This window comes from Sciurus vulgaris (genome assembly GCF_902686455.1).
Source record: "Sciurus vulgaris genome assembly, chromosome: 8".
NCBI classification, from domain to species: Eukaryota; Metazoa; Chordata; class Mammalia; order Rodentia; family Sciuridae; genus Sciurus; species Sciurus vulgaris.
The window spans coordinates 67522320-67536720 of NC_136468.1; the positions used below are offsets into that span (position 1 = coordinate 67522320).

Sequence of the window (14401 nt, forward strand, 5' to 3'; positions counted from 1 at the left end):
TTACTGGTTACAACATCAATTTACATTTAACGCTAAGCCGAGGGACACAAGGTTGAGTGTAACATAGAAACCCTCCCCCCTCACAAACTCCTCAGTCCTGCCTGGGCTGGCCTAAATGGACTGGGAATAACTGAACACTCTAGGTTCAACTCTTCCTTATTAAGAACTGCACACTTTTTTTTATAAGAGTTCATTGAAAAAGTAGCAATATAATTTAACAAAAATGTTAGTACAGCAAAAATGTTTTCTGTTTCTTCAGGATCTTCTGGGATGATCTGTCACAGTCCTCCAATAGACATTCCTTCTATACACCACACACATACACACCTCTTGCTCATTCTCCTCCCTCCTTCCCTCTTTCTGTTAAGAACTTAGAAATGGAATCTGAACAGTTTAATAAGTGATTACTACCCTTTTCCCACCTATTATGATTACTACTATTCCTCCTCTTCACCATCTGCTTGACCTAATAATCCCCAGGAGTCTACAGCTAGGGAAGGATAAAAATAAATAACAACTTTTTTTCATGAAATATTCAATTTGTTAAGTTCAATGGAAGCAGACAAGGAGGTAAAACTGCCCATCACTGTATCCACCATGTTTAAGATGAATGCATTAATTCATTCAACTGACACTCAATTAAAAAAAATAAAAAGGTATAAGGAAAAACTTGCGGACTTGGGGGTGTGGTTCAATAACAGAGTACTTGCCTAGTATGGGCAATGCCCTGGATTTGATGCCAATACAGGGGTGGGGGACGACTAACTTCATAGAATTTACTCCTAAAATCTCCTGAAGAGTACTCTCTTGCAGCAGATGTGGCTTCCTCTTAACTGGCCATAATACATGATTTGTTTTTTATTCATCATCAGATATTTATTATTATTAATAATAATTCAGTGAAGTTCTCTAATCTTTTTGTTTTGGGGGAGCGGGATAACTGGGGACTGAACCAAGGAGTGTTTTACCACTGAACTACACCATCAACCCTTTTTAGGGTTTCAATAAGTTGCTCAAGCTGGCCTTGAACTTGAGATCCTGCCTCAGCCTTCAAGTTGCTGGGATTACAGGTAACTACAACTTATGCCTGGTTTCTGCTCTTAATTTTTAAAATGAGTAAGTTGGAATTTTTCTTTTCAAAATATAAAACCAGGGCTGGTGTTATAGCTCAGTTGGTAGAGTGCCTGCCTCAAATGCACAAGGCCCTGGGTTCAATCCCCAGCACCACACAGACACACAAACACACACACACCAAAAAAAAAAAAACACTAAACTGTAACTTTTGTAAGCCCATTAATTTTGGTCTATGAGTCAGCCATTCTCAACAGAAGCACTCAATGCAACCCCTACAAAATAATGCTCTGTGGACCTCCAGTTTTATTAAAGGAAAAAAAAAAAAAAAAAAAAAAATCAAGGTGGTATTAAGAACTGCTGGGAAAACACATAGTCTAATTTAGCCCCTGAAACAAACTAAAATTCCATTATAATTTCACTTGAAATCACATTTTTATCTTTCGATGAAGGCAGTATCAAAGTCTACAAAAATAAATTGCTTACTTTTTATTTTGCTTTTCTCATTTTATAAAATTGTTTAAACAAATAATTCAACTAATACACTTCTCACAAGATTAGCAATTTCCACAGGTTAAAAATATGAGATGAAAATATTAGAACCATCACATCACAGCTTCCCTATGTATTACATTTTGTATTTAGAAGTGCTGTTTCTCTGCTCTATTCCCTGAAATATCAAAAGATCATTTTACATTGTAAGAACAAAATCAGCTGTGCTGAAGGCAGCTTTTAGTTTCACATACCCAAGGAGCTTCTCCCCTCCACAAAAAAAAAAAAAAATCAGGTTTCTTTACCCTTCCGTCCCATAGATACTTAGAAACACTGAAAATCCCAAATACCTTTAAAATGCAGAGGTCACCAAGCCTCAGACTACTAATTTTAAGTCTTAAAAACAGTCAGGCATGGGTGACACACACTTATAATCTCAGTAACTCAGGAGGCTGAGGCAGGAGGATGGCAAGCTCAAAGACAACCTGGGAAACTTAGGGAGACCCTGACTCAAAAATTAAAAATAAAAAGGGTTGGGAGGTACCTCAATGGTAAAATGCTCCTGAATTCAATCCCCAGTATTATAATAAGTAACTAGTAATAATAACTAAGTAAGAATAGAAAATTTTAGGGCTGGGGAGATAGCTCAGTGGTAAATCACTTGCCTAGCATGCATGAGGTCCTGGGTTCAATCCCCATCACCAAATTAAAAATTAAACAAAAAAAATTTTTTTTTTAAAGTATAGAAAAATCTGAGTCAGTGCAAAGATTTTTTAAATGCACTAACTGATGAGCTAAGAATTGAAGAGTGTGGGTAAATGCTAGATACTGTGAGGTATGACAATATCAGGGAGGACACAGTGTAATGCCATTAAATTTTTTTTAACTTCAGGTTCTTATTTTTCAAGTTCTTTTTTTTAAAAAGCCAAATGATATAACAAATCATTATAGTATGACATAATAAAAGGCAGGGGAAAAGGGTATTTTCTGATTTTAATATATTAATTCCTGAGCTTACAAATGTTATATTGATCCATAAGCTACATTCATCACTCTTTAAGTCAGCATATCACAACTGCCTAATACTACTAAAACAATAAAGTAAGCACCACTAGAATTGCTTATAACATTATCAGCACAGTGGTTGATTTCTAAACTTCAAAGTCAGAACCACATGCGTCCTTGGCTTTCCTTCAAATGAGCACAAGAGACTAAGCAAGTAAATAAAATCACCAAAAAAATTTAGACTATCTTAACTTTACCCATTTCTAGTCTGTTTCTCAATAATACTCATCCACTCGGTTGCACCCTCCATTTACCCACAGAGAACTCATGATACTACAGAAGGCTAACACAATCACTGCTGCCATCTCATTAAGTACATTCTTCCTGCCACTGGGACTGCTCACTACTCAACACTTTCTCCCCTCCCACCACCACCATTTTAATGGCAGAATATTCACAAGGCTAAAAACTGGGTTTCACCTCAGCAAACAGAATACTTAAAATCAGATGGTCGGCCTCAAACCAGAAGTTAGAAGCCACATAAAAATAATCAAGTGACTCTCAACTTTTCTATTTTCAGTCTCTACAGAAAGCAGTAACATCTAATTATACTAATAAATCTCTATAGCATGATCACTTTGCCATCAGTTCATCTCCTTCATAGACTAGTATACTTTAAGTTAATCCATTTTGCTGTGGTAGGTCCTTCAACTCTTATTTATTCCCAGGGTTTTTCCTGCATCATTCCCTAAGCACCAAATTATTGCTCCATAATATTCTCCTAAATTTTAAATCTATGAACAAAAAAGATAACCCTGAAAATTAACCATAGAAGAGATACATCAATACACCTTAAATACAATATCAACATTAGGTACATACTATTGGATAACCAAGAGAAAGGTAAGCATCTATGGTATAACCAAGAACCTCAAATTAAAACATTATGTAGTATACACAATTTTGGTAGACAGAAGTAAACACAGTATTTACATATCAAAATAGGGAACTCTAGACTCATTTCGGACTATCTAAAGATAAAAATATCTTAAACTCTGTTTGTAAGGCAAAATAGTCATTTTAATGAAATATCTCCTTACAGGTATAATCATATGATTGGCAGGTAAAATAATTGCTTTAAAAATACTTCTGAGTCATTTTGTCCTTACCTGCAGGCATGAACCATTACTGCATGCAGTGACTGTTCCATTTCCTAGCACAGACTTGAAGAAGCATCATATCTCTCTTTCAGAATGTGACTAATCTGTGGGTTTGCAATTCCTAAGCTATTTACAAATGGCACTCCCTTTCCACATAAGAAAATATTTGTTTCAACCAAAAATCAAATATTTTTAACCTAAGTCTCTTACAAATAACCTTGGTAATTCTGAACAGCAACAACCTCAAAATACAGGAAGAAAATCTAGTAGTAGTATTTCCTTAAAGAAAGCAAGATTTTTGTTTGTTAAATTATTTTGTAAAGCCTTCAACAGCTGTCACACATAAACCAGCGGTCCACTGTGTTATGGTGTGCATGCTGCAGCTGATTAGGCTTCACTATTAAAAAAAAAAAAGAAGAAGAAGAAAATCAATTAACCTTCGCAAAAGCAGAACCGCTTCCCCAAATACACATCTTCAATACAGCACAATACCAGCATGCAGTACAATACGTTATGTAGCAAACTTGACAAGAAAAAAAAAAAAATGTCCTGTTTGTTTCTTAGTAAGGCTACACCATTAATTGTTCATGCAAGAGATGTAGCTGTACCTTTCTGAAGAGGACGACTTCTCAGAGTTAACTGACATCAGCAGCTCAATCTTCTGCTTGATTTCTGGAAAAATCAGAAAATATTCACAACCAAGATTGCCTGCCCTTGCTTCCAAGCCTTATATCAAGAGATTTTTCTTCTCTAATCCCTTTTGTTCAGAATGAGGCCACAAGATTCACAGTACTTCTGTTAGGACTGGGATTCAATGGTGCTATAAAGGGAAAAAGCTCCAGAGGCATCAGGCCTTGCTAAACTATGCACATGACTGTTTATGAAAGCAGGAAGTACCATTTCATTTAAGCAGAGGGGTGTTTTCTTTTTTAAGGTAGAACTTGCATGGCTCTAGAAGATGATTTTAAGTTTAGCAAATTAAAATACAAACAAGAAATGCTAACATCAGAATTCAATATACTGGATAATTTGATAAGCCTGGATAATAATGTTTCAGACTATGGTGAACAAATATGCAACCCTTGGCTGCTTCTATTTCACTGGCCCTAAAAAATATGGCTCAGTGAATCATTTTTGTCACTTAAGAATGAAATATTAAAACAGAATTCCAACTTAACAATTAAAAATGCTTAACCTTTGTTAAAATTTCTTGTTTTTCATTAAAGATACAGCTAATATCTAGTTCCTAGCTCCGTTAGAAAAGACTTGTTATTTTACACCTTAATTTTCCCCTCCTCCTTCACAGTACAGTACAAGTGAACAGCAACACCCAGTTACCGAGCAGAGATAACATTCTTGTCCTTTTAGGAAAGGACTGGCAATGCCATCTACAACAGAAAAGTAAGCACCAGTTCAACTTAATCAAAAGATAATTGCTCATACTGCTCTGGAAAGGAAGTAACAGACTAAAAGGGAAGGGTGAAAATAAAGAGGGAGAAGGAAGAGATGAGGGAAAAAAAAAATGAAACACTTCCTTTAAAATGCCAACGACTGATCTAATGCACATAATTTTAAGTGAATAAAACTAACACAGTCCTATTATTTCATGTGTAAGGCTGTTTTCCTATTCCTAAAAAGTATTTCTAACTCGATTTTAAAAATTAAAGTATGTTTTCATAATAATAAGTTCACATACTAAAAATAAAGCACAGTGCCACTGAAATGCTATGAGCAGTCTCAGGATTTCAAAGTAGACCTCAATAATTTTTCCTTTTTTATTTTTTAGAGACAAACTAATTCTGATGTTTAAAAAATGAAATCAAAGTATAATACAAGAAAATTTAAAGGAAAAAGGAATAAAAATTAGTTGCATAAAATGCAATGGACCTGTAGATGAATAACCTCTCAATGTAGTTAAAATAAAGCTTTTTCCAATTGTCTAAGCTTATTTTCATCCAATAAGCATTATAGAACTGGTAACAACTGGGATGAGAAATAAACTTACCTTGAGTATGCTAAGATGAATTACAGAGCTGCACAAATGGTGCCATGGTGAACACTAGTGAAGGCCCCTTTCCCCGCACGCCCACCCACCCACCCCATATTAAAAAGAACAGACTAAGAGCTCCAGCTCTGCCTTGGATTTAAGAAAAGGCTTCTCCATCATTTTTAAAAGCATGTGACCTTGGGGATATTACATAAACTCTACAAGCCTCTCTCTCCTTCCCTGTAAAATGGGGATAATAATTCCTACTTGAAAGACTGCTGTGAGAATTTATTGAAATAATCCATGAAAAGTTCAGTAAGTATTGTGCTTGGCATGTGGGAAGCCCTCCTTGTCCATTATTATGCAGTGTCTATTCCCCCCAATATTTACTGAATGAGTCAATGAAGCATACAGACCTTGCCCAATTTTAAATAGTTTTCCCATAGTTTAAATTCACTTTTCCCCCTTGTCATCAACCTCAACATAAACCTTTTTATATCACTTGAGTGTTAACTGTATGTGGAAATTTAATCTGTATCTCTGATTCCCCTTCTAGAGAATTACTCTTTATCAACTAGCTGCTTTGAAAATAAAATTACTCTTAAATCCATCTTCATTGTGACTATTTTTTTATTCCAAAAAATAAACAGTTCATATTTCAGTATATCTATATAAAATTAGTGCACTTAAGATTAAAAAGTTCAAGATTAAATTACACAGCTCTAATGATATTTATGCTCATCTTGTAAACATTAAGAAGAAAAGTTCAAGCTATAAACCATTTTATGATTTGGTGACTTTGGGAGCCAAAGAGGACTCTAGTAATACATCAAAAGGATTCCAACGTTATTTTTGCCAAACAGTCAGATTTGTTTATACTTCCAAAAGAACAGAAAGATTCAGGAATGTTGAAAAACACTGCATCGATATCATATGCCGTGAAACACATGTATTCCATCTATGTTATTATCCATACTCTCCCTGGGTATGTTATTCCCCACATTAAGAATTTCAAGGTATGGCGTTGTGCCTCAGTGATAGAGACTTGTCTAGCACATATGAGGCACTGGGTTCGATCCAAAGCACCCAAAAAACTAAATAAAAAAATAAAGGTATTGGTCCATCTACAACTAAAAATAAAGAATTTCAGAAGTCAATTCCACTAACTTCAATTCCATACAACATCCACCATAATCCTGGGAGACTCTCATTGTCCGTACTGCACTGATGAACCTTGGCATCCTCAATCAAAGGGCTTCTGAACCTCCGTATCACCTGAGTCACCCATTCCCACCGCCACATTTAGCACAGTCTCTTATATATACTGCAAATATATTCCGACAATTAGTCAACTGTTTTTCAACTTTATTAATTACTCCTAGGGTAAGATCTGAAACCATACACTCTATTTTTCTGCTATTAATTCAACCAATTTTTAAAAAAAAATGTTTAGTTGTTGATGGAACTTTATTTATTTTTATGTAGTGCTGAGAATTGAACCTAGTGCCTCACATGTGCGAGGTAAGTGCTCCACCACTGAGCCACAACCTCAGCCCAATCTTTTTCTTTATAAATTCTAGTCTATTAAATTTGGAAGCTCTTTTCCACATCAACATATTTTTAATATCCTATTTTATGGTAGCATTCTACAAGTATCCTTCTAGAATTTATTCTTATCTATGAATTGATAATAGAGGTCCAGTCTGATTTTGTAAGTCACATTTTAAAACCATACACCACACCCTACCCCCACAATTTTAAATGGCTCTCTTCACCACCACTCTTTGGTTCTTCCAAAACAGCGGTCTTACACCTTGCAATTAACTATTAATTCAACAACCCACAATCTATTTTATATTTTTAGATCAATTAATGTTTTTTAAAAAAGTTTATTAACCTGAATGTTTCCCTGTAATTTTCATCTGTATTCCCTCTGCAATCTATCCACCACTCTGCTACACTTAAACAGCACTCCAAAATGCTTGACAGTACATTGATCAGTTCCTTCTGTATCTTTCAGTCTCTAATCAATCCTTTGCCACTGCCCTGATGATTCCAGTCCTACTCCCACCTAAAGACCACATTTTCTTGCCAGGCACAGTATTGTACACCTGTAATCAACTCCAGAGGCTGAGACAAAGAGGCTCCCAAGTTCAAGGTCAGTCTCAGCAACTCAACAAAACCCTAGTCTCAAAATTTAAAAAGCTATGGATATAGCTCAGTAGTAAAGTACTCTGGGTTCAAAGCCAGCACTACACATACACACACCCCAAAAAGAAAACTTACTAATTTAACAACAAAAAATAAGCAAGCGGTTCCTGTGTATGTTGAACAAACATTTTAGTTATGGCTAATCTGATTTAGTTATATAACTTTGATTTTAATTTCAAAATAACATTATAGGAAATTATTAATTTCTAAAAAATATTACAAGTTTTATTTTTTGTTTGTTTTCCCTGAGACAGAGTTTCCCTGTTGCCCAGGCTAGCTCTGAACTCCTAGACTCAATCAATCCTCCTGATCCTCATGCCTCAACTTCATGAGTAGCTGGGACTACAGGTATAAGTCACCTCACCCAACTACGGTTTATTCTTTTAATGCCTTATTTTTATAATTCTCCTCATACTCTAGGTCCTTTACGGGATCATCAACTTCCACCCAGTCCTTAAATGTTGGTGATACTGGCAGGACCCTCTCAGTCATTCACCAACCCTTCTTCTATCTACGCCCTTGATAAAAATGACTATATGAGGGCTGGGGTTGTGGCTGAGTGGTAGAGCACTCACCTCGCATGTGTGAAGCGCTGGGTTCGATCCTCAGCACCACATAAAAAATAAATAAATAAAATAAAGGTATCGGGTCTAACTAAAACTAAAAAAAAGACAATATGGCACTGATGAAGATCATACATGAACTGCTAACCCAATACACTGCCACAACACAACTAAAACAATGCATCCTCCAACCTCTACTAGACATTTCTTTCCAGTCACTGAATGCCTGGAACACAATATCTACAACTGAATTCATCAATTTTCCAACCTCATGTTCCTATTTATAATTCTCTCCGTGTGTATGCATGCAGGCAAGCACACACATCTGCACACACACACTCGAGGTTTTAACCGGGGTCTTGGCACTCTATCACTGAGCTCCACTTACAGCCCACCCCGCTTTGTAGTCAACTCGGTAAACTGCACCACCACTGCCCTTCCAAGCCACAAGTTCTGAAGAACCCCAGACTGATCCCCTGACTCTTCTGAGATATAATTTCCAACATTCTCCCTTTTTTATATATTGAACACTACTGGTAGTTCCCCAAACACATCAAGCTTTTTCATACCACTTAAATCTGTCATACATTTTCCTCTCCCAGAAATGTCACTGTCCAGTTCACCTCCTTTACATACCCAACTCATTTTTCTAACCTCAGCCTCAAATGCTACCTCCTCCTAAATGTCCTCTCAGACAAAAGTTTACCTCTTCTGCCTCCTTATATATTGTAAATATTTGCATTACACAATTACTAAAATATATCAATTACTTTTCTGACTCTGTTAGCTGCCTTAAGGAATGGGACCTGGATTTTCATTTCAATTCACAGAACCAGCGTATCACAGACACTTACGTGATGATTCCTTCATAGTCTTCTTAGCCAGTTCTAGTAAATCTAATTAGTATTAAAGTTACAATCTACCTAAGCTAATTTGCATTTTCTTAAATGTACACTTCGAAATAGGCACAGTTAAGCCACATGAGTTTATAAAGGAAAAATACGAAAAAAAAAGATAAACAATTGGAGTCAGACACATTTTTCACCTATTTCAAAGGAGTATTGTCTCTGAGACCTATGCCTAAATTTTCACAGACCCTAGCAATCCAAGCAAAACATTCTGCATTCTTTTCAAACACTGTTATGTATCTCCAATCAATTAAAATCATCACTACTAATCAGCTTTCTTGATTAAAATAATTTGTTGGTCTGTGACATCATATTCTTACACATTACCTAATATACCAATAAAAGAAAAACCAGTTCACTCAATTCCCCTATTCATTCTCTTGTACCCAACCCAAAGACCTTCCTCATGATACCCTTTTGTTCTTGTTTTCCTTCACACCTTAAGAGATACTCAAATTTCACAAGAAGACAACTCTTTAGTTAATGGCTTCCTATCTCTAACATTTCCTTTTCCATTATATAACACACTGAGGTTTAGAACTCCTGTATTAGGGCTAGGAGTTCAGGGCTGAGACAATTCCCAAAAACCCTGATAGAGGGTAGCAGATGACCAATACGTACTGTCCCAACAAAGAAAGCACCATAAAGGTGCTAGGGAGGGAATCAGGCAATACTGAATCCACCCAGAATTCTAAGAGTGATGGTAGCATAATAAACATGGATGTGAGCTGGGGCTGTAGCTCACTGGCAGAGAGTTTGCCTAGTATGCATGAGGTACTGGGTTAAAAATAAACAATAAAATAAAGGCATGCTGTCCATCTACACCTAAAAAGAAAGGGAGGGAGGGAGGGAGAGAGAAGCCATGGACATGATGTCATCCTGCATCACCTCCACCATGGCACATCCAGCATAGCCCCTGACTTTTTGTAGTACCTGAAAAAGATAATTACTAGGCAGAAAGTTCTACCTAAATCCTGACAAATGTAATAAACTTCCTTTCACTTGCCAAATTTCTTACATAACCATCCTCAAACCTGATTTTACTTGGGATGTACATAACTAAGGTTTTTAAAAATTGCTGCCTTACATTTATCAGGAGTCATTTTGGGCTACAAGGAAAACGTGTATGCAAAGGTAACTTAGATGACAGGGTAAAAATCAAAAAATATATCTAGAAGTTAGTAGGAAAAATGTCACAGTAAACTTTCAAGCAAGGCTCTTCTTCAGAAGGCGGGCAGCTCTCACAAAGTTTTTTTGTTACCAGGTACTCAATGGGATTTCTCTCTACCGTTAAGCTCCACCATTCTAGGATTATAATATGTCTCTGACTCCCAATTCCATTTCTCTTGTCACTACCAATTAACTGCTTCTCCTCCTATTTCACACATTCAGACTCCACTGCCTCAGATGCACACTCATTGCCTAGGAGTATATCTCTGACTCCCACTGAAATGCAAAAGTCCTGCACAGGCTTTTCTGTCTCCAATGCTACCTACCATCAGGGGCTAAGTATTAACATCCTGACTTGAAACTAAGAGACAGACAAATAAGAGACCCTGCATAAAAGTGCAAAAACAAAGGAAATCCTTTGAGATGTCCAAGAGGTTTATAATTAACTGACCAACACCTGGAAAGGTCATTCTAACCTAAAAAGGGTGTCCTTGTTTACTTAGTGTTTATCATTCAAGTCTCTATTATGACAATACACAGGAAAGCAAAAATTGCACAAACATAAAAATAATGTTAATGAGGTAATCATTCAAATGTCCCTGTTTATCACCAGTCTTTATCCCCACTTTTCAAAACCATTCACTGTCAGTCTCTCAGGATGGGCAAACATTCCAACAACTCAGCAAAATGCAAATGTAGAATAAAGTGAAAACTTAAAATTTGTGAATAAGGTAACATTTGATGAAAGGAATAGAAAATACTAAAGTTATGTTAGAATTCCAAAGGAAAAAATTCAACAAGGACAATAATATGCTAAATTGCCTCAAGAATTTGTTTTTTGGGGGTGGGGGTGCTAGAGATTGAACCCAGGGCTTCCAGCACACTAGGCAAGCACTGTACCACTGAGCCACATCCCCAGCCCAAAAATGAAAATAATTTTTTAAAAGAATGATAATTAATTTACTTGATTAGGGCTGAAAGAAACAAAATCTTTACATAACTTACAAAAATGCTCGTCATTATGACTGCACTGTAATCTAAAAGATGTCCAATCATGTTGTTATACATATCTTACTTCAATTAATACGAAATATATACCCAAAACAATCAACACTTGATACACTCTTTGTTCATTTTAACAAATCAGTACACATTTTTCAACTACAACTTAAATTTTGTTAAATTTAACCTTGAGAATTTCATTTCCTTTTTCAAAATAAATTCCCAATGTCACCCCCTTCCTTAAAAGCAGTCTTTTTCCATTATCGATTTTCCTCATGCTATAATTCCAAAACAGGATTGTATTCCTAAACCTTACTCTAAACTGCAATGGGACAGGAATGGAGGTAAGGGAGAAGTTAAAAGACATGTCTCAAACTGATTAAGGAAGTTGGGCACAGTAGTGCACACCTCTAATCCCAGTGGCTCGGGAGGCTGAGGCAGGCAGATCTCAAGTTCAAAGTCAGCCTCTCAGCAACTTAATGAGGTCCTAAGTAACTCAGCTAGACCCTCGTCTCTAAATAAAAAAAAAAAAAAAAAAAAAAAAAAAAAAAAAAAGGGCTGAGAGTGGTTGAGAGCCCCTGGGCTCAATCCCCAGTACCAAAAAAAAAAAAGTTTCTGTTTTAGAACTCCAAAGCAGCTGCTATGCCACTTATCAGAAACTTCATTTACTAGAGGAAATGTTTTTTTGTCACTTTTTAAATTGTTATTTATTCTGAGTATAATTTATAAACCAAGAGAAATACTAGTTTAAAAATTTTGCTATTTATTTCTAAATTCTAGTCCAAAAAGAGGTAAGTCAAGCCACCCAAATTTGAATTCCAACCTCCCCAACTCCAAGGAAGGTGTGACTGAAAGTCAGCAAGAGAGTGAGCAAAGAAATCCCTGTTTAGATTGTCTATGCCATCCCAGACCTCAGATTACTCAGCCTAAACACTACCCTGGAATTGTTAAAACTTTGCATTTCGTCAGACAGTATTTGTTACTAGTGTTTTGGTACTGTAGAATTCTGAGAACTAAATATGAAAAATATACTGAAATATAAAAATAGAAATGGTTAACTACATCCCCAGTTTTATTAGTTTCACCATCATCACTCTGTGAGCAAAGAAATGTAATAAAATTAATCCCTAAAAACTGTTACAGGTTTCTCACCACAGCAAAATTATCATTAATAGTTAATCTATCTTCTCAAAACAAAGGCACTGTTGGTCAGACAAAGTAACACAAGTTCTTAGATAACAGGAAGCTGTTACACTCGAGGTGTCATCCAATGCTCTACTCACCATGAGGCCAAGTTTTAAAGCTTTCTCTGCAAAACTGCCTATTTCTAATACAATATACAAATTTTAGGAATTACATCACAGAATAAGGCAAGTATTAAGTATTTAGCATGTACAAGGTCCTGGGTTCAATATCCAGCATCACACACACACACACACACACACACACACACACACACACACAAGACTGAATTCATCAAGGCAATGAATGTCTGCTTTCCAACTCCTTTGCCAAGCCAAGGCCTATAAGAAATGTCATAGTTGGACATAGTGGCCCCTCCTACAATCCTAGCTACACCTGAGGCTGAGGCAGAAAGTTCAAAAATTCAAAGCCAGTTCGACCAAGATCCTATCTCAAAATAAAATAAAAAGGACTGAGGATGTAGCTCAGTGATAGAGCACTTGCCCAGCATTTATGAGGCACTGGATTCAATTCTCAATATGGGGGGGGTGGGTGGAGACATATCAAAATAAACTCATTTGTTTATTTATAAGAGGTACTAGGGTCCCTAAATCACACATCACAATTTTTAGACCTTAAAGAGGGAGACTGATGAGATATAATCTTAAGATTTCCATCTCTCTGCATTTCCTCAGTACCAACTAGTACTGAGTTAGTTTGCTATCCTTGGCTGGCGGGGAAAGGAAAGTCACAAAAACATAAAGATGCTTCATTCTACTTGATCCATCAGACTTACCAAAGTTCTTTATATGAACTCATTTAATACTTTGAACATGCAGAAACTGAACCTCTCAAAGTTGAAGAAATTTGCTCAAGATCTCAGAGCTAATCAACTCCATCTAAAATAGCATCAAAAAGAATAAAATTCTTAGGAATAAATATTACTGTAACAGTGGTCCCACTTTGCCCTTTGAACTGGCCCTCCTTGCTCTGAGGCCTATTTTAAGCTTTTTTTGGAAGGGGTGGGGGTAACCAGGGATTGAACCAGGGATGCTTAGCCACTGAGTCAAATCCCCAGTCATTTTATTTTAAATTTTATTTATTGATTGATTGATTGACAAGTTCCCTTCCCTAAGTTGCTCAGGGTTCTGAGGCCTATTTTAAAAGGAACATGCTTTTCTTTTCCTCTTCTCCCTCTCCCCCTTCCTAACCTGGGGGCAGGGAACAAGATTGCCTTTTCCATCCTGGGCAGAGTTATCTGTCCTTGAGCATACACCCACCACAGGAAGGATAAGTCACCAGAATATCCAGGAAGTGATTATCTCCCAAATTAACAAGTGAATTTCAACACACTATCAGAGTGCAAACCCATCCCCACCCCTGACAGGGCACACCTGGAGTGCAGCCTTTGAAGAGTAAGCCCTCCGTTTTCCCTGATGGGCAGAACCACAGCCCCTGGAGTGCCCTGTTTCTCCTTTGCTAGCAAAGCAATAAGCCTTCCTTTTCCTTTTTCTCAAAACTGTGTCCTTCTTATTAAATTGGCATCAGGGACAAGGACTAAGCTTTTGGTAATAATAAATCCAAGAAGGTGGAAGATTTATATAAGTTTAAAACTATAAAATTGTTTTGAAAGAAACTGAAGACGTAAAT

The 14401-nt window shown here is 36.5% G+C and overlaps 1 protein-coding gene across 8 annotated transcripts in view; it reads right to left on the reverse strand.

Moving 5' to 3' along the window:
- Positions 1 to 14401, reverse strand: part of SRPK2 (SRSF protein kinase 2) — a 204787-nt gene that overhangs the window by 116080 nt on the left and 74306 nt on the right. For 4 of the 8 annotated variants that reach the window (XM_079150014.1, XM_079150019.1, XM_079150018.1 and 1 more), the window contains exon 3: positions 4337 to 4400. The exons of the other annotated variants lie outside the window; for them this stretch is intronic. In XM_079150014.1, the coding sequence (XP_079006140.1) occupies positions 4337 to 4400 (64 nt within the window). The remainder of the gene's footprint in view (positions 1 to 4336; positions 4401 to 14401) is intronic. 8 annotated transcript variants of the gene reach the window in all.